Below are 22,830 nucleotides of genomic sequence, written 5' to 3' on the forward strand. Positions count from 1 at the left end.
ATCAGCATTGATGAAGCAAGGATCAATGAGAAGGACGTCATATTTAAATGGATTTAAATGACGCATTCCACCAAACCTCGAGGATTTGAGTGATACAAACCACAGTGTGCTCACACTGTTCACGACGGATGCTGTACGATAAGAATTGTTACTAATTGATCACCATTCACATCGTCAATACCAGGCCCCACCTCTAATTGTTATTCACCCTCAGTCTCCTCCCATGTCGCCTAATAGTCGAGTTGCTGACTCGTTTTCTTTCCTGTCAAGGTCAATAGTTATCACCGGAGTGAGGTAATTTATAACAGCAGATTGGCCCTTGTGCCTCCATTTCTTAGGTGATGAATGCTGTGAACCTTCTCCAAACTGAAAGGGTGAAACAATAAAGCAAACTACATTCAGCAGAAGAATATTTTATGGGTTCATCATCCATGTGTGCAACCTCACAGCAGTGTCCTTCACTTCACAGCACTCCAGTAACCCAGCATAGTTAACTAACAGTTAAGAAATGGTGCTGTTTTGATTTGTCCTGTCCTGTGCAGCTGCAGGGAGAGCAGTTTCACCTACAATACTAAAATAATACTGAAAATTGAGAACTCTAATTGTTGCACAGCAACAAACTCCCACCATTAAATATTTATCTGATCCATTATGGGCAAATGCTGCTCTCTATCATCCTCAGCATGCATTTAGAAGGAGCTGTGTGACATCTCCTGCATGAGCTCCTGTGCTATTCTTTATGTGTACTGACATGGAATAAAATACTCAACCTCCCACAGTTATAATGGGGACTGCTCAGCTATTTATAGGTGTAAGGCAATACAACTGCGTCAGGGTAAAAGTTGTACAAGAAAGCTTTTTGGGCGTCAAGGAGGAGCTGTGTGAACTTAGGAGATAAATTTCCTCAGTTTGTTGTCACTTTGCCACAGAGTATGTAAATTCTGCTGCCAGGGGGCGCTCAATCAAAACAATACCGAAAAAGGGAATAGTAGAGAAGTGCAGTTCCATCCATCTCTATAGCTTACGTCTTGATTTGAATGAAACTGTTCAGTAAAAACCGTTCTGCACTTGATGTATTTACCAAGCAGTAACCACCATTTTTGATTCATAAATAAATTTCATACAAGGGGAAAAGCTGTTAAAAGTGGCCCTCCTGGTTTGGGCTGCAAACAACTCAAAAAGCACCCTGAGCAATAATATGTAGTGGAAACTGGAGGAGCTGAGCAGAATCTCTCCAAGCAGCTCAGATAAGTCTACTGGGGCATCAACATTACGTGGGTCAGGGTATGGGGATGATGGAGTTAGACCGTGTCCTAACTACACATGTCGTGAGCAAGCTTTAGTGACAAAATCAGCCTCTTTCCTGTTGTAGAGTCTTGACAGCATGCAAGCAATGCAATGTGGCGTGGCATAACTTCTTCCTCCATCGCCCTATTCCTTTGTTCCTCTTCGTCTCTTGGTTTGAAATGGACAAGGAAGAAGGAAAGAGGGAGATGACATGGCACCAGGAGCGTCTGAAAAATATTTTTTCTTCACTTTCCTCACTCAGCAGAGCTTGTAAGCTCACTTTACTAAGTTTAGATCTGTGTGATCCCAAAGTGTGGGCCGGGCCCCCTGGTGGGCCCAAGATGTGCTGTAGGTAGGTAGCGAGAGGTCATGTAGTACTTAAAGTCCCAGAAGTGGCAAACAGAGCTGGAAGTTCTCTGTGATACCATAGAACCGGAATGATTGTTTTCAGTCAACATCACCGAGTGTGACATCACACCAGCTGACCAATCAGCAGTTGCCCAGAGCATCTGAAACTTCCTATTTCCTCCAGAACTTGAAAATTGCTGGCTGTGTCCGAAACCACACACTCATTCCCTACTCCACTCTATAGTGAGCAGCATATAGTGGACTATATAGTAGACTCAACTGCAAAACACTAAAATGATTTCAGACACTACTCCGGCCGCGGGCGATGACGTCATCGCCGTCTCACAATTAAAACGTGAGATTTTTTAATCATCATAGGGGGGAAAAGTTACTCCGTTTTGAATCCTTAATATTTTCTTACAGATTTGGTGAAACCAACAAACAAAAAAGAATTTAAAAATGTTTTTATATATGTTCCTGTGCTCATCTCGTTCGTCCGTCATGTTTGAGAGCAGCAACCGCGATGCATGATGGTAAATATTGCTGGGCTAGTGACCATCGGTTGTTCACTACTTTTCACGATGCACTGTGGGATAGAATGAGTGCACTATATAGTTAATAACAATGCTCACTCAGAATTCGGACACCACTACAAAATGGCGTGTTCACTATATAGCGCACTATATAGTGAATAGGGAGTGATTTCAGACACAGCTTTATGTATCTTTGGGTCCCAAATAAAATGGTCCTAAAATCATAACTTACCATGATATGATGATGAAACTTACACATTATAAAGATGAATAGTCATGCTAAATGTCATGATAGGTTTCGTTTGTGTGGGATTTCAAACAATAACTTAAATTTTTGCATGAAAAATGGAGGAGCCATATTTGGATATTCACCCATTGAGGGGTGTAAAATGGTGTCTATGTTAAAACATATGACCATACTAAGGGTATTTTCTTATAAATTACTCATATATAGGATAACAATACTCTAAAGTATAGTCAGATGTTGCCACAGATTTGTTAAAAAGAAACTAAAGAGGGTAAATTTCACTAATTTATTAAAATTTTCAGAGAATTAATATCAAAATAGTAGGGTTTTGTTTCATTTTAATAACATTATAAATATACTTAAGTGGTTTATTTTAGTCCCTATTTTTACCGTGAGCATTGTCACTACTTATTTTGTGATTTTTTTTTAGGTTTTCTGGTGGAATTATAAGGAAAAAATAATTGTATTAGAAGTGACATGTATGTGATTTTAGTCAGTTTTACAGCAGTATGACAGTTTTATTAAACTTGAATGGCATAAACAGAGGTGGAAAAATACACATCTACTGTACTCAAGAGTAACTTTGGTCAAAATTAACTTGAATAAAAGTAACAGTGCTGGTGTATAAATTTACTGAAGTATAAGTATAAAGAGTTTAATTCCAAATTATTTAAAAGTGTTAAATATCTCACATTATGAGCCGACATAAAGAGACAAACAACCAGGCATGCTCAAACTCACACCTATGGGCAATTTAGAGACACCAATTTATCTAACAAGCATGTCTTTGCATGCAACGTACAGACTCCACATAGAAAGGCCCTGACCTGGATTCAAACCAGGAACCTTCTTGCTGTGAGACATAGACTGACAGGTAACTAGCACAAAACATGACCGAGATACAGCAACAGAACGGCAGCCTCAGTAGCAGTTGTTGAATCAAAAATCTTAAATCCAGTTCATTTGCTGTGGGTGATGTGAGGTTTATTAAAGAACGCCTGAGCATCCTGGTGAACTGACCGACAGCACAGGGCTGCATCGCTGAGCCAACAATGAGCAAAGTAAAAATGAGTTACAGGATACACAGTATCCATTTGATCTAGGTGGGAATCATCAACACACAGAGGACAGGATGAGCATTTACATACGGGCATACAGGACGACATGATCAAATGGGGTCATCACTGATGGGGGTCAACAAAGGAAGAACGGTCACATGGGTGTGAAAAGTTTCAGGGTTCCAAAAAAGAGCTTTGATCAAAGGTTTGTATCCGGGGGAGAAGGTTACCAGCAGCAGTCGAACAACAATTCTCAAATAATTTCTTCAACACAGTCGTCAAAGCAGAGTTTAACATTTTATGGCGGCTCTTTCATGATGACGAGGCAATCATTACAACACTAAAATTAAGAATATCTCGAGCTTTGACACTGTTTAAAGTAGTTTGAAGTGGGTTTTAAAAGCAATAAAAAAGTGTCAAAAGATGCAGACTATCACATGTTCAGTGTTAAATTAATTAAAAAATGAAACTTGTGTTTTTGGAGATAGGAGGTTTTGGCCCTGAAACATAGACTTGTTTATTAATCTATGTGGAATTTCAGAGAAAAAAATCTTCATGTTGTACCTTTAAATCATAATTAATTGTGGTAAAAGAAGACCAGTTTTTTTTTTTTTTTTTTTTCATTTTAAAGGAGATCAGGAGTTCAAAAGCTGGAGGCTTTAGTTATCCACTTGCAGTCAGTACTCCTAAATCTTGCCCAGCTTCTGCCGCATTGTGGATAAATTTTGCTTCAGGTTTTGGCATGGAAGTACAATGTACAATGACATTTTATATTGTTTGACTGCCAAGGTCTCCGTCTGGCAAATATCAATAAAAACTTGATAAACGCAGGCTGATGCATAGAGAAAATTCATCTCAACTTGAAATGCAGTCATCACTTCATACCTGAGAGTATTACTATTAATCTAAAGAAGCATAAAAGATACATCTACATGAATCTATTTTCTTCTTCTATTCAGTGCCAGGTGGCCTTAAGGGTTCAGGGAAACACATATATCCCATCCTTATCCTTGTATTCTTTATTGTCCTCCATCTGGATTTGCCCAGTTAAAAACGTTATAAGGACAAAAATATCTATAAACCTCTCATCTACAATGCCAAGTTATGTGTTTATCAGATTTCTTCTTCAGACTTGTTTTCACCCTCTCTTGAGCACAAGGAAACCCTAAGCACACATGCATCCATCTGGATTTGCGTGACAACAAGCTAATAATAATCAGCATCATTAGAAACAACACATTTATTTATCACTGTGAAAGGAGCATTCTTATCCCAAGATAACAGGACAGACAAATACAAAATGAGCTCCAGTGACCAAACACACACGATCCCTACTTGTGAGCACGGTGGTGGCAGCATCATGCTGTGGGGATACTTCTCAGCAAGGCTTCTAAAGGTAGAGGGTAAAATGAATCTGTCAAAACATGAGAAAATATTACTCAGTCTGCAAGAGAACTACAGCTTGGGAGAAGATTTAGTTTCCAGTAAGACAACGACACCCAGCGAAAGCTGCACAGAAATGGTTTAAAGACAACAAGGTGAATGTTCTGGAGTGGCCGAGTCAAAGCCCAGACCTCAGTCTAATAGTGTTTGTGACTAGACTTGACAAAGGCTGTTCATGCCTGATCCCTGTGAAACCTGACAGAGCTGGAGCATTTGTGCAAAGAAGAATGGAGTAAGATTGCAGTGTCCAGATGTGCACACCTGAATGAGACCTGTCCACACAGACTCAGTGATGTGGCTGCAGCCAAAGGTGCATCAACTAAACACTGACTTAAAGGGGGTGAATATTTATGCAATCACTTATTTCACATTACATATTTTATCTAATTGACATTACTTTGTAGAAATCTGTTTTCACCTTAACATTAAAGAGTATTGTTTTGTAAATGTTTTGTTAAAAATGCCAAATTAGATAGACCATGATTGATTTATTTAAAAAAAAAAAAAAAAAAAAAAAAAAAACGAAAACGTACCTGTAGTCAGTGAAAAAGGTTGAACAACATGGACGGATGCATGTCCTCTCAGGCTTTCTTAAAGTGTTTTATTTATGCCATTGTTTAAAGTTTCCTTGTTTTTTGTTGTATTTTTTCAAACCTCTCAGCACACTTGATGTGTTCCACAATCAAACTGGAGGAAAACGCTGTAGTTTGTTGTCCATCAGAGACTTGTTTGTTCTTTTTCATCTCCCAGAGTGAATCTAAATATGTTTATTACACATCATCAGATGTTTATGCCGTCATGTTTGTCAGTTTTACACAAAGGACAGAAAATCGCAGCCCTGCTGTGCTTTGAATGTTTACTCAGGTGTGCTCATCCTTCATGCATGATGAGCCGTATGAAAATTCATGTATGAAAAGCTGAAGGCTACACATTCCTGTGAGTGTTTGCATGTGTGCAGTGACCGCCTCTGTCTGTGCGTGTGAAGTCTCTCATGACTTATTGAACTGTGACAGCCTGTTGACCACACTGCCTGTGTCATCCTCCACTCACAGGAGAGCAGCAGAGACGGAAAGGGCAAGAAAGGCGGCATAACACCATCTAATCCCTTCATTAGAGAGAGACACAAGGAGCGGATGGAGAAAGCATATTTGTTTACATGGACGTGAACTGTGAAATGCACTGCCATGCATGTAAATGCCTGAAGAGATTAGCACATTTTTAATGAAGTTTCTCATGACATTTTAAAGCAACTGCACGTTTATCTGCAGAAAAATGCTTTGCATTTGGAGACATTTTCACATAAAACTCTCACTCAAACAATATTGCAAAATCAATTCTTCAAAGCTTTTATTGCACAACATCTCTGAATCTGAACAAAGAATTTCTTAGAACAACAAACCTTAACTTCACATAATGCTGACACATCCTAAGCATTATTTTAATGGCTCTGCAGGGCAGCCTCTACTATGAAACTGGCTATAATCATAAGATGGTAACCTTTGTCACACATGGACATCACAGACTGTAGATACAGATTTAATGGAGCAGCAAACAGAGCCACACACAGTAAACCAAGGCGCTGTTTGTTCTGCTAAATTGAACTTATGATCAGCTTTCAGCTCTGCTGAGTAAACATCAGCTACAGTTTCTTTGTTTGACACTGATAGGAATCTTTTTCGACCATACAGGGGAGCCGTATGTGCCATAATAAAAATATATATCCCACTCTCATCATTTCTCTGAAAGCATACAGTCCATCTATGAAAATAGAGCTTCCATTTTTGATAACACAACGCAGTGTGGATGCTTGGGCACCATAGATTTGTTTATTTTTGACTCCAATTCTCAGATGTTCGTGATCTCTGCTGCTTATTTATTTATGGATCATTGTGGCATGGGAATTACGTGCTGTGCACTGGTTAAATTTACTGTACCATCCATAAAAACAAGAACACTTTTAACCCATCTCTGGATTTCTCAAGCTGTTTTTCTCATCAAGAGGAGCATTTTTGACAAGCTAAAGCTCATGTGGAGTGCAAAAAGTTAGTTTTCAGCTAATTCAACTCCTGATTTTCAATCTCAGATCAACTTTTTTAAATAAAAAGTGGCGTTTAAAGTCATATTATGGGATCTAAAGTCTAAATCCTTCCATTAGAACCTGTTTTTTAAATTTGCATGCAGGATTTCAGGCTCTGAGTCCCAGATTTTATGTTTTGTGCCATATTTCTTCCTCCATTTATTTCTATCTGTCCATTTCCAAAATTAACACATAAACAAATGTAATAGGATGGACCTTAGTTCATGACCTGCAGCATCTGAGGCGCACAAGTTTATGGAAAGCCTTCTTGAAGTCCTCGTTGGACATGGTGTAAATGATGGGGTTGATGAGGGAGTTCAGGTATCCCAACCAAGTGAAAAAGTCAAATAAGTCAGGGTTAAAGCACGTGTCACATGTGGCCACCACCAGAGTGTAAATAAAAAACGGCAGCCAGCAGACGATGTACGCGCCGAGGATTATCCCCAAAGTCTTCGTCGCTTTTCTCTCCCTGGCTGCTGAGATGCGCTTTTTCTCCAAAAGCGCGTCGGACACCGTCACCTTCACCTGGTTGTCGCTCGTGGAGGATCCAGTGTCACTGGACGGAGGGTCGTGTCTCCCGCACTGCAGGGAGGTCGTAGAGGTCACGGATCCAGGGGAGTTGGTGACCAGGTGCGCAGAAGTGAGTCTCTTCCCTACTTTTTTGGGGGACTGCTTCAGGATCCGCTTCCGCGCCTCGACGTAAATCCGTCCGTAGAGGACTATCAGCAGCAGGGTGGGGATGTAGAAAGCCCCGAAGGTGGAGTAGATGGTGTAGAAGATATGATCCGTGTTGACGCTGCAGCTGGTCAGCTCGTCCGCCTTCACCTGCCTCCAGAAGAGCGGCGGCAGGGAGATGGAGATGGCGATGACCCAGGCTGTTGACACCATACCCGCCGCGCGCCCTGGCGTGCGCTTTTTGGAGTACTCCACCGCGTCCGTGATAGCCCAGTACCTATCCAGAGCGATTACGCACAGATGGAGGATGGACGCAGTGCAGCACGTTATGTCCGAGGAGAGCCAGATGTCGCACACGACCTGACCCAGAGTCCAGGTGTGGGTGACGGTGTACAGGACGCAGATCGGCATCACCAGGATGGACACCAGCAGGTCCGTGATGGCCAGAGACGCGATCAGGAAGTTGGCGGGAGTTTGCAGCTTCTTCGACTGGGAGATTGTTGCGATGACGAACGCGTTGGATAAAGTTGTGGCGAGGGTGATGATAGAAAGAATCACCGCCAGACTTATCTGATAGGCGAGACTCTCTGTGATCACATCCAGCGTGGATGCAGCAGTGATAAAACTGTCATTAGTGGTGTTCACCGGCTGGATCGGCTCCATAACTTTAAGTTACTTTAACTCATATTTAATGTCACCTTTTGTGATGTTTTAAGGTGCCATTTCCACTGATGGATGTCACCCCATCCGTGCCTTTCGAGTCAGAAAACAATAAATTATCAGTCAAGGAGAAAAACTGATTTCCATCATCCCCTTCCCCTGACTTCACCTGTTTTTGACGTTTATATGCCAGATTATCAGGAAAAATATCCATCCCATGCTCTTAAAATTTCTCCGTTCTGTATTCATAATTTTGAAAAAGGCTTGTTCATCTTTAAAAATCACATTTTAAATCGAAAATGTCCGTGCGTAAAAGCCGAGCAGTGCGTCCTGAAGTCCAAACGCTCCACAAATAATCCGCATGTAGGGCACAGGTTCTCTGTGTGGCTCTGCGTGTGTGCGTTTCTCCCCGGGCCCCCTGTGGATGAATGTTGAGCCAACCCAAAGTCTCAGTTTTTATAGAGACTCTGACATCAAACAAGCACCACTGATCACAGCAGTGTTTCCTTCTTTCTCTCTCCATGAAGAGCAGGCTATCTGCTGGGTCATAGTGCCCAGTGTTTCTCACTGGTCACAGACTCTACACTTTAAAGGTTAGGGTTTGTCATTATCAGTGATCTGTAAGAGTTAGATATGGCTTAGCTTAAAAGTTGAAGCCAGTCAGCCCAGTAAAGATGGTTGTTTTATCCGTTTAAAGTCATTAAGAGAAAATTGTTTGTCCAAGTTGTGAAAATCTTGCTGGCTTTTGACTTCTTCAGTGACTTCAATGTGACGTCTATGGTGTCCTCTAACGAGACAAATTATGACAAAATGTTGTCTCTAGTTTAAATTTGACAGTTTGCCTTCTTTGAGGTCACCTAAATGTTCAAAATCTGACAAGGGGCTTTCTTTGGTGTCCTCTACATCGACAAATTTGACACATCAAGTCCTCTTTGGTGTCCTTTAAATGGACAAGTTGACAGGGTGTCTTCTTCAGTGTCCTCTTAATGGGCAAAATTTGACATGAAGTCCTCTTTGGTGTCCTTTAAATGGACATTATCTAACAAAATGCCATCTCTAGTTTTCTCTAAATGGACCAATTTTGGCATGATACCTACTTCGATGTCTTCTCAATGGACAAAATGTGACAAAATGCCCTCTTTTGTGTGATTTAATGGGCAACATTTGACATCATTCCCCTTTTGGGTGTCTTCTTAAGTTTCTTTTAAATGGACAACTTTGACAATGTCCTTTTTGGTGTCCTCTCAATGGACAAAAATTGACAAAATGTTCTCTTTTGTGTCCACTAAATTGACAAATTTATAAGGTATCCTTTGAATCAACAAATCTGACAAGCTGTCTTCTTCAGTGTCATCATAAGGGGAAAATTTTGACATTGTGCCCTCTTTCGTGTCCTCTAAATGGAAAAAATATGAAAAGGTGCCCTATTCAGTGTGCTCTCAATGGACAAAATTTGATAGCGTGCCCCTATGGTGTCCTTTGAATGGGAAAAAAAAATGACATGACCCTCGGTGGTGTCCTCAAAATGGACAAATTTGACAAAGTGCCCACCTTTTTGTCTTCCTTAGTTTCCTCTGAATGGATAAATTTAACATAGTGCCCTCTTTTGTTTCCATTAAATGGACAAATTTAGACAAAATGCTGTCTCTAGTTTCTGCGTTTATGTCCTCTCAATGGACAAAACTTGACAAAGTGTCCTCTTTGGTGTCCTCTTAATGAACAAAGTCTGACAAGCTGTCAGATTTGGGGCAAAATTTGACATGGTGTTCTTTCTGGTGTCTCCTAGACGAAAAAAAAAAAGCGCATTATGCCCTCTTTGGTGTCCTTTGAATGGACAAAATGTGACAAAATGCTGTCTTCAGTGATATTACTAAAAAGTGGAAACATTTAGGAATAACAGCAACTCAGATACAACGCGGAAGTCTGCGTAAAACCAGTGTGTGAATCAATCAAATTAATGTAAGCGTCCATGGACAGTTTCTTAAATGACGACTTGCAATGAATGTAAAAACAGCAACAAACCCATGCATATTATGTCATTACAGTGTGGGCAGCCTGGGTTCAGGTCCAATCTGTAGCTCCTCTCCTGCATATCACTCCCCAGCTCTGTGTCAGACTCTCTCCTCTCTCCCAGCTCTATAATAAAAGGAACACAATTTCTAACTCGAACTAATGAATGCTGAACTTGGCAGACTTTAAATGAGACGGTGTACCTTTATCAAAGCTAACACAGTTGTTACAGCTTCATTTTACCATGACTACATGTCAGTACAACAGAAAACAGATCAGGATGAAGCTTTGATAACACACACTTAACGCTATGAAGAGTCCTCCAGCTGAAAAATAAATCAAAAGGAAACTTCATGAATTAATTAAAGATGAGAACAAAGTAAAACAAAGCCTAACTGGCCTCCTGAGGGTTCTCTGACACTTTGATGTTTTCTCCAACTAAAGGTGGCTCTGCTGTTGTAAATTCATTGCTGTTATAATGATTTGGACAGTAAACATCATGACTGTAATACAGTCCTGTACAGATGAAGCCTAAAAAGGGTCAGGTGTCTCTGTTTCAATAAACAAATGTTTGTAAGATCCTAAGTACTGGATAAGGGTCCAAAAAGTCATATTTTTAATGTTTTTATTCCAGTAGATATAAATAATCTGTGAAGTTAGTCTAAAAGATCAAAGGTGGAACACTCCATTGAAGGGATTACACAAAGCTATATGGTTTTCCCATGGTTGATCATTTTTTGGTAAAAGATTCAAGCTTTTGTGAGGAACTTCGGTACTGTGTTGATCTTGGTGCCCCCTTTACACCACTCTATCTGATGATTGTCATTCAGCTTGGTGATGTGAGGCTTGCATGCAGCTGCTCAACCATGAAACCAATCCATGAAGCAGCAGAGCATTGGCAGCTTTTACTCACCATGCGCCTGAGCAGTCGTTGACCCCGCTCTGTGACTTTACATGGTCTTCCACTTCGTGGCTGAGTTGCTGTCACTCCTAAAGGCTTCCACTTTCAAATAATATCACTTACAGTTGGCTGTGGAATATCTTGCAGGGATAAAATTTCACGAACCATCCAAAGGCAGCATCCATCACAGTAACATGCTTCAAGTCACCGAACTCTTTAGAAAAGCCCATTTTGTATCACGAATGTTAGCAAATCGAGACTGCACCTGAATTCAATAATTAACAGGTGTGGCCAAATACTTTTGGTCAGGTCCATATAGTGAACCTCCCAGCACCATTTAAAGTCAGTCTTGTTGCTGATGATTGTTTGCTTTTTTTTTTTTTAATTAAATATGAATATCAACATTAACTTAAGACAAAATCTCACTTGTGCAACAGTTACCTTTTTAAAAACCCAGCCTCCGAAGTGTTACTTTACCTCACATCTTAACTTCATAGCATAAACATTGACACATAAGGAATCCTGTCAGTATTACCAAAGAAGACCTCCCACTCATTCAGCGTATCATGTCAGATCTTATGACTCTGATTCTAGCGGTGATGGTCATTTTTGTCAGGAATTATAGCGTGCTGCTACACATGTGATCTCAACATGAGGTTTAGCTGAAGATCCCAAGGTGATAAACTGACCTCAAACAGCCTGTGATGGCCTAAAGGTATTATTAAAATCTCCTGTTTAAACCATGTCTGACTCTGAAATATGACCGGTCATTATATCCTCTCCATAGGAAAATCATGTCAGTTATCTTGTCGTTTTATGCAAAAATTGTGCTTTTTACATCTTAAATTTTGTTTAAGTTATTTTATGAAACTGAATGAAATTGAGACCGACACCATCTATCAGCTCCAGGAAAAAAACACATTAACTCATTAACAGTAGGAGGCAGAAACAGCCTTTTTATAATATCCATTGAACTGATTAATAATTGTGATAAATTTAACAAAGCAGGATGAGGTAAAGGACAAAATCAGAAAAAAAATAAGACCAGGAAGACCACTAGTTGCACAAGGATGCACCCCAAATTGATGCAACTTGAATGTTTGTCAAAGGAGTTTTGAAAGAGCTGTTGAGTTGGTTATAATGTAATAATTCTACTCTAACATCTCAGCACAAAAAAATGATATAGAGACAGAAAATAAACTTAGCACAAAAAGTAAAGAAATTTGTGTTTGGTAGATTATTTCTTTGTTGTAACAATGCTTCTTGGCAATAAATCTTATACCATTAGAAAGCCTGTTTATTTCCCTTTGAAATGGTGTCACATTTGTAAGGAACATGCATTTGTGGGACGAGCAGCAGAGCTGAGTATGTGGGTTGCACCCATAAAAAATTTGCCAAATCTTCTCTGCCAATGCGAAACAGCTTATTCTGCCATTGACTCTTGCTTGGTGTAAAGTCAACTTAACAGTCTGTTAAAAGAAAGCTGTAGCTGTAGCTAACAAAGCTACATTAGCTATATAAGCTATAATCTCATAAACCCATATTTTATTCATGTAAAAAAGAAACATAGCTTAACATAGCTAAAATTAACCAAAATATTTAGCTCTGTCAGCTTCTGCTGCATTTTCTAGAGTTTACTAAGCCACATTAGCTACATAAGCTACATAAGCTAAGCTAGCTACATAAGCTAGGTAATGTAGCCGAGGACTCTTAATCATCAACAGTTTCACGAATATCTTAATTCCATAATTTATTCACATAAAAAAGCTACATAGTTGAATATAGCCAAAGTTAACAAAGCTCTGTTCATTACATTAGCTTCTGGTATATTTGTCAGCAATTTCTAAGCTCTGTTAACTACATAAGCTACACAGGGTATTTCAGCTGAGGAGTGTAATTCACTGGCAGTTCTGCAAATCCAAAAAAACCCATAGTTTAGTCACATAAAATAGCTACATGGTTTAACACAGCTAACGCTAACAAAGCTACATTAGCTATGTTAGCTTCTGCTTTGTTTTCTAGAGCTTATTAAGCTATGTTAGCATCATAAGCTACCTAGGTAATGTAGCTGAGGAGTTTTATTTGCCTTAGCAGTTTCACAAATCTCATAAACCAATATTTTTCTACTTGAAATAAGGAGTTTATAGTTGTTAAAGCTAACAAAGCTACATTAGCTACATTAGCTTCTTCTACATTTGCTAGAGCTTTCTAAGCTCCGTTAGCTACGTAAGCTACATAGGTAATGCATCTGAAGACTGTAAACCAGTGACAGTTTTGCAAATTTCATAAACCCATATTTTATTTACATAGAATAGCTACGCAATTTAACATGGCTAAAGCTAACGAAGCTACTGTAGCTTCATTAGCTTCTGCTACATTTGCTAGAGCTCTCATAGGTCTAGCTACATAGCTATGTTACCTGCATAGCTACGTCAACATAAGCTACATTTTCTAAAGCTTAGGGCTGCAAATCTCTGAGAGACAAGACAGTAAGAGACTGACAACACTCAGCAGGAGATGCTCGGTATCACACATCCCACCTGCTTGGTGAGTTATGTGGAGGCAGACCCATGTTCAAACATGTTTATGCAGCACCGGCCATTACAGATGACAAAACAGCAATTAAACCGTGATTGCTCAGAGAATGATTCCTACAGTAACGTGTGACACACCTCCTGTATTATCTGTTTAATAAGAGCGTGGAGAAGTACTTTAAAGAGAATCTACATTGGTAGGAATCGTGGTGCAGGTGTATCACCCCATCCAAACATGTTCCTTGTGAGCATGAAACACGCTGCCAGTTACAGTAGATATTTATTTTGTAAATCTACGTGATTTTCTGTTTAAAATGTGACCAGCAACAGCTTAGAAAAGTTCTGTTAAATCAACAATGCTGTGCAGCACATTTGATTTTGAAATTAGGAGGGCAGAGCAATCAGACTTTAAAACTCTATTTTCATGCACGCACAAACACAGTGTCTGTTTTACTCCCTGAATAACTGAAACGACCAAGTTTTAAATCTGCTGTTGTATATTCTGTTTTGATCTTGAAGGCTGTAACAATCTTATCTCTCCTCTGCTTTTGTTCATTTCCTCATGAGAAACTTTTAATTGAAATGGACTTGACACTTTGATTAAACTCAGAATCCTTCAGAATCAGACTCGGCTGTCAACATCCATGGAGCTCAGCAGGCTTTTGTTAGCAGCTGAAATTCAGGGCTTTAGACTTGTTAAAGATTCAAGGCTGTATTTTAGAAAACACCTTTTCTCAAATCCTCTTTTAACTAGACACTGGCCTTGATGTCTGTAAAACACAACCTTGTGTGAAATCTAAAGTCATGTTATCACTATAACAAAACTGATTCATGTTTACAATGTTACTGAGAGACAAGATTGAGGCTAAATAAACATTTAACATTGTTAAAATGCATCACTTGTACTGAAGCTATGGAAGTGAATGAACCCTGAATTTAATTTTTACCTTACCTCTACCCCCACAGACACACAAGTTTCTCCATTTTCCGGTTGAATGAGTTTTTGAATGAATTTTGTGCTTACGTTAACACCAGTGGAAGTTCAGAACTCCTCAGTTATGGAACCAGCAGAGCGCTGGCCACTTTTACTCACCATGCACCTTAGCAGTCGTTGACAACCCTCTGTGATTTTATGTGGTCTTCTGCTTCATTGCTGATGTTCCTAAACGCTTCCACTTTCTAATGATATCACTTAAAGTTGACTTTGGAATATCAAGCGGAGATGAAATTTCACAAATCTTAGTAGAATCTTAGAATCAGGACACCCCACCCCCAGATGTGAAAGTGCAAAACGCAGAGGTAGGGCTAAGAGCTAGGGGCATGGGTGTATTTGGACTGAGCTTTATTGGATCTGTCAGCTTGGTGTTGATGTTACATATGTAAAACTTTTGCATTCTTCTTTTTAAAGACTTGTATAGTGTTTCTAAAGACATGTATGAAAATATGGCCAGACATGTCTTATGCAGTCATGTGGATGTTTTAGAACAAAAGGTGTTATTTAAAGTCTTTGGGGGAGCGTGATCACATGTTTAAACCATGTGTTGAGCAAACTGAAGGAACACAAGGGAAAGTTGTAATTTATTGAGGAATAGGTCTGTAAGGACATCTTCCTTGGTCTATTCTGATCCATTTATTTTCTAGTAAAATGTCTGCTGGGTAGCCCTAAAGATTTAAAGAAAAAGGCTGGTACACAGTGAAGGAGTTATCTAAGTCATTATAGAGATGTCATGGCTCACTGTGCTTCTTCATGAATTTGTATTTGCTTTTTCATCTCTGTGTTTGTACATAGAGTGAAAAGTGGAATTTCCCCCAGGATTAATCATGAATCCCAAAAAAATTTCACTGCACAAATGGTGCAGATCTACTGCCTTTGATTTCCAACAACCACATAAAATGTTGCGTAAAAGAAATAACCCTCTTCCTGATTTCTTATTTTTTAAATATTTTTTTACACCAGATCATGATTTATCTACCTGGGATTAACCCCATGTTTTTGAAAGCTGGTTTAAATTTCATTAGCCACATCCAGACCTGATTACTGTCAGACCTGTTGAATCAAGAAATCCCTTAAATAGAACCCGTCTGACAAAGTGAAGTAGGCTAAAAGCAACACATCTTGCTGCCATCTAAAGAAACCCAAGAATAGATGGGAAACAAAGTCATTGATATCTATCAGTCTGGAAAGGGTTATAAGGCCAATTCTAAGGCTTTGGAACTCCAGGGAACCACATTGAGAGCCATTATCCACAAATGGAGAAAACTTGAAATAGTAGTGAACCTTCCCAGGAGGGACCAGCCTTCCAAATCACTCCAAGTATATCAACAATTCATCCAGGAGGTCACAAAAGAACCCAGTAAAACACTAAGACCCGCAGGCCTCACTTGACTCATCTCAGGTCAGTGCGAGCCACAAATGGAGAAAACTTGGAAGAGTGGTGAACCTTCCCAGGAATGACCCGCCTACCATAATTTCTCCAAGAGCTCACTGACAATTTATCCAGGAGGTCACAAAAGAACACTGAACAACATCTTTACACCTGTAGGCCTCACTTGACCCTATTAAGGTAAGTGCTCATGAGTCAACAATAAGAAAGAGACTGGGCAAAAATGGCATCCATGGTAGAGTTCAACGGCCAAAACCACTGCTGACCAAAAAGAACAAGAAGGCTCGTCTCACATTTGTCAGAAACATCCTGGTGATCCCCAGGACTTTTAGGAAAATATTCTGTGGGCTGACAAGACAAATTTTTTGAAGATGTGAGTCCCGTTTCATCTGGCGTAAAGCTGACAGCCTTTCATGAATAGAACATTATACCAACAGTCAAACATGGAGGTGGTAGTATGATGGCCTGGGGTTGCTTTGCTGCCTCAGGATAGCTATAATCGATAAAAACCATGAATTCTGCTCTCTACCAGAAAAATACTGAAGGAGAATGTCTGACCATCAATGCTTGACCTCAAGCTCAAGCATACTTGGATTATGCAGCAGGACAGTCATCTGCACCAACCCGGCAAGTCAATCTCTGACTGGCTTATGAAAACTAGAAGATTTTGGAGTGGCCTAGTCAAAGTCCGGACTTAAATCAGATTGAGATGCTGTGGCATGACCTTTCACAGGCTGTTCATGCTCAAAAACCCTCCAGTGTGGCTGAATAAAACATTTCTGCAAAGAAGAATGGGCCAAAATTCCTCCACGGTGATTTGAGGTACAGGGGGCAATTGCTTTTTCTCTTATGGCCAGGTAGGTTTGGATGGCTTTTTTCCCTTAATTTAGAAATCATCATTTAAAAACAGCATTCTGTGTTTACTTGGATTATCTTTGTCTAATATCAAAATTAGTTGATAATCTGAAACATTTAAGTGTGAAAAATATGCAAAAACATAAGAAATCTGGAAGCACTGTACAGATGTGTTAAGACAAGTCAGTATATGATCTAACAGCATGAAGTCACACCCCTAGTGATTATGATCCGTGCTGTTTCCACTTGTTTTCCCTTGCAGGCAGCGACAACAGCCATTCCTGTGTATCTGAGCTGAACAGAGAGAGTGGCCCGGCAGACCTCAGTGAAGCAGACCCTCCTGTGAGTCCATGATTGCACCCCTTGACTGACCATGAAAGTCTGCACTGCTAATGCAAGAGCACGGGGCACAACACAGCCACCATTATCGCCCACATTTACACCGGCACATGCTTTTTACTGTTTTCACACCCTCACACCCTAACACACAGGAAAACAAACACGAGGCTGAGGTTTGGTTGGATTTATTCTCTTGTGGTTCTCTGTGTTGTTTCCTGGTTGTAGTTTTCAGTGTGAAAAGAGTCAGTGTGAGTGACCCAGTTCAGTGACAGCATCAGCAGCAGCATGGGCCAATTTCTGTGACTCTGATTCCGTTATCTCGTCTCATCTCTAAACACATCAGGCACAGCAGTCGCCACTACATCCAATCTCACAGAGGCCTCAGATTCCTATTTTTAGTCTGATAAGACGGCAACCATCAGGCGTAAATAATGGTACTTTATACCAACTACAAGCACAGGACATGGACTCGCATTTTTCTGCATTGTTGTTAAGATTTTCAGTGACATCCTTTTATCTGTGTAAGAGGATAGTGAAGTTGCATGTTTGTTCAACCCCAATTCCAAAAAAGTTTGGGCATATGTGTAGAGGGTGAATAAAAACAGAGTACAATTATTTGCAAATCTCATTAACCCATATTTTATCCACAACAGAACACAAACAATGAATGAGATGTAAAGTATTAGCTCATTTTGAATTTAATGGCAGCAAAGAATCTCAAAAAAAAGTAGGGACAGAGCAACAAAAGGCTGCAAAAGGCTGCAAAAGTGAGTGGTTCTCATAAAAAAAAATGCTGGAAGAGCTTTTTGCAACAAATTTGGTTATTTGGAAACATGTCAGTAACATGAGAGGCAGAGTCTCTCAGAAGTAAGGATGGGCAGTTTCACCAATCTGCGACAAACTGCATCAAAAAATTGTTGAACAATTTCAGAAAAATGTTCCCCAACGTGAAATTGTAAGACTGTCATAATATCATCAAAAGTTTCAGAGAATCTGGAGAAATCTCAGTGTGCAAGGGACAAGACTGAAGGTCAATATTGGATGCCCGTGATCTTCAGGCCCTCAGGGGCCACAGCATCAAAACACTGCATGGGCTCAGGAAAGCTTCCAGAAATTATTGTCAACACAGTTCACTGTGCCATCCACAAACGAAAGTTAAAGCTGTATCATGCAACCCATCTTCTCTTGGCAAAAGCTTATTTAAAATGGACTGAGGAAGAAGAAAAAACTGTTCTGTGGTCACATGAATCACAACTTAAAATTATTTTTGAAAACCATGGACACTGTGTTCATGTGTGGCGCACAGTTCAAAAGCCTGTATCTCTAATGGTATGGGGCTGCAGTATTGCCTATGCTGTGGGCAGCTTACACATCTGGGAAGGCACTATTCATTCTGGAAAGCATACAGAGGTTTTACAGCAACATATGATCCCATCCAGGCAACGTTGATTTCAAGGAAGACATGGCATATTACAGCAAGACAATTGTAAACCCCATACTGAGTCCATCACAACAACATGGCTTCACAGTAGAAGAGTCTTGGTGCTGAACTGCCTGCCTGCAGTCCAGACCTTTCACCAATACAGAAAATTTGAAGCAAAAATGAAAAAAACTGGCAAAGAAGATCCAGGACAGTTGAGCACTTAGAATCCTACATCAGACAAGAATGGGACAAAATTCCTCTCCCAAAACTCCAGCAACTGGTCTCTTCACTTCCCAAATGTTTATAGGCTGGTGTTTAAAGAAAAAGGGATGCTACACAATGGTAAACATGGCCTTGTCCCTGCTTTTTTGATACATGTTGCTGCCATCAGATTCAAAATGAGCTTGTTATTTTTTATGAAATGGTAAAATGTCTCAGTTTCAACATTTTATTTGTTGTTTATGCTCTATTGTGAGTAAAATATGGGTTTTTCAGATTGGCAAATCATTTTTATTTACATTTTACATAGTGCCCCAACTTTTTTGGAACTGGGATTGTATAAGATGTTTGAGATTTGTCAAATAAATCACATGCCAGGATAACATAATAATCCTAGAATTTTCCAAATGCAAGTTTCTGCTACACAGTTGGACACAAATTACAACTTGAATGACGTGCAACAAGCTTTAGCAACATGAACTATTGTCATCTTGTTATTGTTTTGTGTTAATGTATTAAAAGAGTCATAATTATGGAGGGAGCAACAAACTCCTGAGGGAAATATCTGACTGCTACATTGTGAAATGTTGTAAATTGGTCTTTTCTGTCATTACGAGCAGGTAGCACGTCATCAGTTGACCTTTTGTTGAGTTCAGAAATAGATGAGTGACAGTAGGAACAGATCATTTGACCTATGGAGTTACGCTTTCCCTGACTGAAGTTTATCAAAAGTACTTTTAGATAATGTGGCCATCTATTTCCATCCTTAAGATCTGACAGCTGTAAAATATGGGAGCAAATAGGGCAAACCTAAATCAGGGCAGATCCCTTGTTGTTGTGAGTCAACGCTCCCCCTCCGCCCAAAGTCCTCTTTATCCGAGTGTTTGAGATGAGACATGGGAGGAATGACCGAGGCGGGCAGCTGGGTCAGCTAATTTAGGGACCTACCTCCTCAAAGTGCCTTACTTGCCCGCTTTCAAACAGTGAAGGTGCATTAAATTGCGTATACGGACTTAGTGTCACCTTTCTCGTTCATCTTTCAGCTGATTTCTCCTGGAAAGGCTGATATAAAAGCCTCAGTCTGAGATACTTGAAGGTCATTTGCGATAAAATAAAACATCAAACACAAATGAAAGTATACTCCCTTTCTTATACACTCTTTGCAAGATAATCAAGTCTGTTTGAGATTTCTCCTAGAAAATATGAAAACAAAATTCCCTGGCCTTTCACACAAAATTCAAATAAAAGTGCATAAAGGTTTAAAAATTGCATAATATACTGTATGATACATTGCTTCATAGTCTTCTGAGAGCGGTACATAATATGGATACAGCAAATATATATCATCTTCCTGAGTCTTCTGGTACCGTTGGCCTCTGATTGGTCTGCTGACCCACAAATCAGGAAATGACAATGACACAGAGGGCCACATCACAGGCTATCTTTCTCTCCATCATGCACATCTTCAGGCTGTCTTCATAATAATCTGCTTGTTTAAGCATGTGCTGTTTGACATGATTACAGAACAGCCTGCCATTGGTTGACAGCCCCTAACAAAGCATTCTGGGAAAACAATATAGCCGTTAGCATTCAAGCTAGAGGCAATAAAAGATTACAAATGATTTTGAAAATTGGAAAAAATACTTTCAATATCAGATCTACTAGTTTTAATTCTGGAAGTCCCTAAAAAGTCATCATAGTTAAAGGCTTATTAGAAACGCTGCTGTAAGGGCTACAAAGGCATGGATAGCGTCATTGGAACGGCACAACAGCTAGCTTCAAAAGAGGAAAAAAGTATGAGACTATAATTTATGGGTCAAAAGTGTTTTAACTTTTAATAACCTGTGTCACTTCTTGTCGCATACATGAATGCTGGTTTCAGTATGAACAAAACTTAGACAGAGCTCATGTTGCATTATGGGTACTGTAGGCACTAGTTTAAATGTGGTGCATGGCTCTGATTTCTTTTTTAGTGATCTACTGTTTTTACTGATGGATGTGGCTTTAAATGTTTGTGTGAAATTAACGCATAAGCTCTAATTTTTTTAAAAGTGTGTAATTATGTCATTTCCTCTTTACTTGAAGGTTACAATGTGAATTGAAACTTGATTTAATTTGATTTCCACTTTAAACTATCATGTATTTAGTACTGATGTACTAGCACTGATGTTGTATTCTGATTAACTCGATTAATCCTATAATGGTACAGGATAGGCAAAAATAAGTCATTGGGCTTCAGCCTATTCCTTTTTCGGTTGCTGGCTGATAAATTATTATGTACAAAATGATTTTATTTTTGTTTTTAAACCGAAATAAAGCATTCATTCATTCATTTGAGCACAGGATGTGAACATTTCTTTCTCATCTGTTGTGAAGTCTGGAGACTTCATTAAAGCACAATGAGCTGATCAAATATAGAGCACATGTTGAGTTGCAGACCCTGTCCCAACACAGCACATCCCGTCCTGACCTGATGGCATCTGGTGCTGTCTGTTCCGCCAATCAGCCCTCTTAGGCTTTTAGCTAAAAATGTATCAGGAGGGAAACTGGAGGCTTTTTGGGTTTAAAAGTCTGATATTGGAAAAAATAAAGTGTGTCACTTTTTGGAAGTCTGGTGCCCCATTTATGGGAGACTTTGAACATTGTGTGTGTCACTTAAAAGCCTGTATGTTTGTAGAGTATTTCAGAAAGTGTGCTTTAAATGCATTGTGCGGCAGAGATGTCTCCAGAGGAAAAAATTATAGGAAACAAGCTAAGTGGTGACATCTGATTGATAAGAGGTCAGTGTTTCTGTGGTCTGACTTGTTTTAGCCTGAGTGGAAGAGTCCATTTAGAAAGTGAACGGCCAAATGGCAAACCAACTACTTACAGGATTTATCAGCACTTTTTGTGAGCTGGAAGTCATGCACACTTTGAGGAGAGAGTGTGGAATTGATTTATGAAGCCCATCCAGCATCGATGCTGCAGTGATACCATTGTGTCAGTCATTGGGGCTTTGTTGCATTATGCATTTCATTCTCTCTCTAAATATCCACAGCATGCAACTATACAGTATCACAGATGGCCTCATTTGAACAATTAACAGCAGATTACCCGGTGGTATAGATTGCAAACATCGTAATTGGCATGCTGCTCTGAGATGTGAAGAGCAGACGATGGCTTGATTATAAGAGAGGGGGCTTGATTTACCTCCTCCTGGAGATATGCGCTGTTTTTCAGTGTGTATGTTTAAGTGCAGCATGTGTGAGTTTTATGATGATGATGGAAGAGGAGGTGAACAACATAATCCTCATGGGCGGAGCAGTGTTCATAACACACGTGAGTGCTAGAGAAGTGTGAAGAACAGAGAGTACTTGATGGGAAGGAATCACTAAAACTAACATCCTTGCTATAAATATGGTCATCCCGATACGTGTTCAAAGAAAAACAACATTGATATCCTAACGAAAACATGGGGAAAAAATAGATCTTCTAGGCACCCAGTATTGGGTAATCTTTAAAAAAATGATGATGCCTTTATTAATAGAGGAGGAGAGTGGTTAGAGTCAGAAACAGGGACGAGAGAGTGGGGAATGACACGTGGGAAAGACCACAGGTCAGACTTGAACTTGGGCTGTCAGTGTGCATGGGGTGCGACCTGATTTCTAGGCTATCTAGGCCTTTGTGAGAATATCTGAAAATCGTGGCTGTACATATGCAATAAATGTAATTTTAAAAAAAAGAAATTCTGATGTCCTTAATCTAAGTATAAGAAATGCAAGGCTACCACTTTATCAAAAAAAAAACAGGAAGTTAAATCACCTTTTCACATCCGCAGAAGTATAGTCAATAGAAGAT

The 22,830-nt window shown here is 39.6% G+C and overlaps 1 protein-coding gene across 1 annotated transcript; it reads right to left on the bottom strand.

The window, feature by feature from the left end:
- Nucleotides 1-7,215: 7,215 nt before the first annotated feature.
- On the bottom strand, nt 7,216-8,331 carry htr1b (5-hydroxytryptamine (serotonin) receptor 1B). Its single transcript, XM_041813282.1, has one exon. It carries the CDS (start codon nt 8,329-8,331, stop codon nt 7,216-7,218), a length of 1,116 nt encoding a protein of 371 aa, XP_041669216.1.
- Nucleotides 8,332-22,830: the final 14,499 nt, after the last annotated feature.

Source organism: Cheilinus undulatus, linkage group 18 (assembly GCF_018320785.1).
Source record: "Cheilinus undulatus linkage group 18, ASM1832078v1, whole genome shotgun sequence".
Classification (NCBI taxonomy): domain Eukaryota; kingdom Metazoa; phylum Chordata; class Actinopteri; order Labriformes; family Labridae; genus Cheilinus; species Cheilinus undulatus.

Bases quoted from the DNA above. Each gene is read 5' to 3' on its own strand.
- htr1b (XM_041813282.1), bottom strand. From the start codon at position 8,331: ATGGAGCCGATCCAGCCGGTGAACACCACTAATGACAGTTTTATCACT.